This window comes from Myotis lucifugus, unplaced genomic scaffold (assembly GCF_000147115.1).
Source record: "Myotis lucifugus unplaced genomic scaffold, Myoluc2.0 scaffold_69, whole genome shotgun sequence".
NCBI classification, from domain to species: Eukaryota; Metazoa; Chordata; class Mammalia; order Chiroptera; family Vespertilionidae; genus Myotis; species Myotis lucifugus.
Genome location: NW_005871117.1, coordinates 5,501,636 through 5,502,831, shown reverse-complemented (window position 1 = coordinate 5,502,831; position 1,196 = coordinate 5,501,636). Strand labels below are relative to the sequence as shown.

Sequence of the window (1,196 nt, the reverse complement as noted above, 5' to 3'; positions counted from 1 at the left end):
CACTGGGCGGATAGACTCAGTCCCCTCCCTGTGGTACAGATGCAGAAGCTGAAGCCAGAGCAGTTGAGCCACTTATCCAAGGCCGCACAGCGAGTGCTCTGGGAAGGGCAGGATTCAGACCCAGGCCTCCTAACTGCAGATGGACAGTCCCAGTCCCTGAGCTCCCCTGCTTCCCTTAAGAATGTCCCCCACCCCCGGCCTGGCCTGGAGCCCGAGGGGGTCCCTCACCACTTCTGCGTCTTCACCCTAGAGTTCCGGTTCATGTCCGTGTGCTGGCCTCGCTGTCTGTCATGCTGGCCATCTTCGTGGTCATGACTGTGCTGGTGAAGGTGGACACCTCCTCCTGGACCCGCAGCTTCTTTGCTGTCACCATCGCCTGCATGGCCATCCTCAGTGGCACCTCCACCGTCTTCAATAGCAGCGTCTTCGGCATGACGGGCTCCTTCCCTATGAGGAATTCCCAGGCGCTGATATCAGGTGAGAGCTGGGGTCCAGAGAGCCGGCCAGGTTAGTCCTGCCGGTGACACATGAAGGAGCCAGAGAGGAGCACGTGACTGCCCTTTGAGCAAAGGAAGTGTTAGGTGTGGTTCCATGACCTATTATTGTGTTCTGTTTTGCTCAGAAATCTGCAAATGGCATGCTCACCTGGCTGGCACGTTGGTGCTGGCCGTTGGCTGGAAGTTCAGCCAGGGCTGGGGCTGGGGCCAGGGTTGCTCTCCACCCGGACCCTGCCATGGCTGCTGGGCTTCCCGGTGGCATGCTCTGGGTTACAAGAACAGGCATCCCAAGAGACCCAGGCAGAATGTTATTTTCTTTTATGATTTCGCCATTTAGGGTCACTTCCACCAGAACCATAAGCCGGTCTGCACACTGTCTCAGTGGGCGCGTAAGAAAATTACATGGGCAGAGGCAGGTGGGAGGGAGGGCAGGGCTGCAGCCAGTCTGCCTCCCCAGTGCATTCCCTGAAACGGCATTTCTTTCTTCCCTTCCTCCTTCTCCCTTTCCCTTCTCCTGTCTCCTCCCTTCTCTTTATTTTTCCATTCCCTTACCTTTCCCCCTTCTTTTCTCCTTCTTTCCTCCCCTCTACCTGTCATTTCCTCCTTTCTGATGGTATAGAACAGCTGTGGGCAAACTACGGCCTGCGGCCGGATCCGGCCCGTTTGAAATGAATAAAACTAAAAAAAAAAAAAAGACCG

The 1,196-nt window shown here is 56.0% G+C and overlaps 1 protein-coding gene across 1 annotated transcript in view; it reads left to right on the top strand.

Annotated features, from left to right (window-relative positions):
* Positions 1-250: 250 nt before the first annotated feature.
* Positions 251-1,196, top strand: part of SLC29A3 (solute carrier family 29 member 3) — a gene marked incomplete at its 5' end in the record, with an annotated part of 11,420 nt that continues 10,474 nt past the window's right edge. The window contains one exon of the mRNA XM_023755142.1: positions 251-477. Coding sequence (XP_023610910.1) covers positions 251-477 — 227 coding nt within the window. The remainder of the gene's footprint in view (positions 478-1,196) is intronic.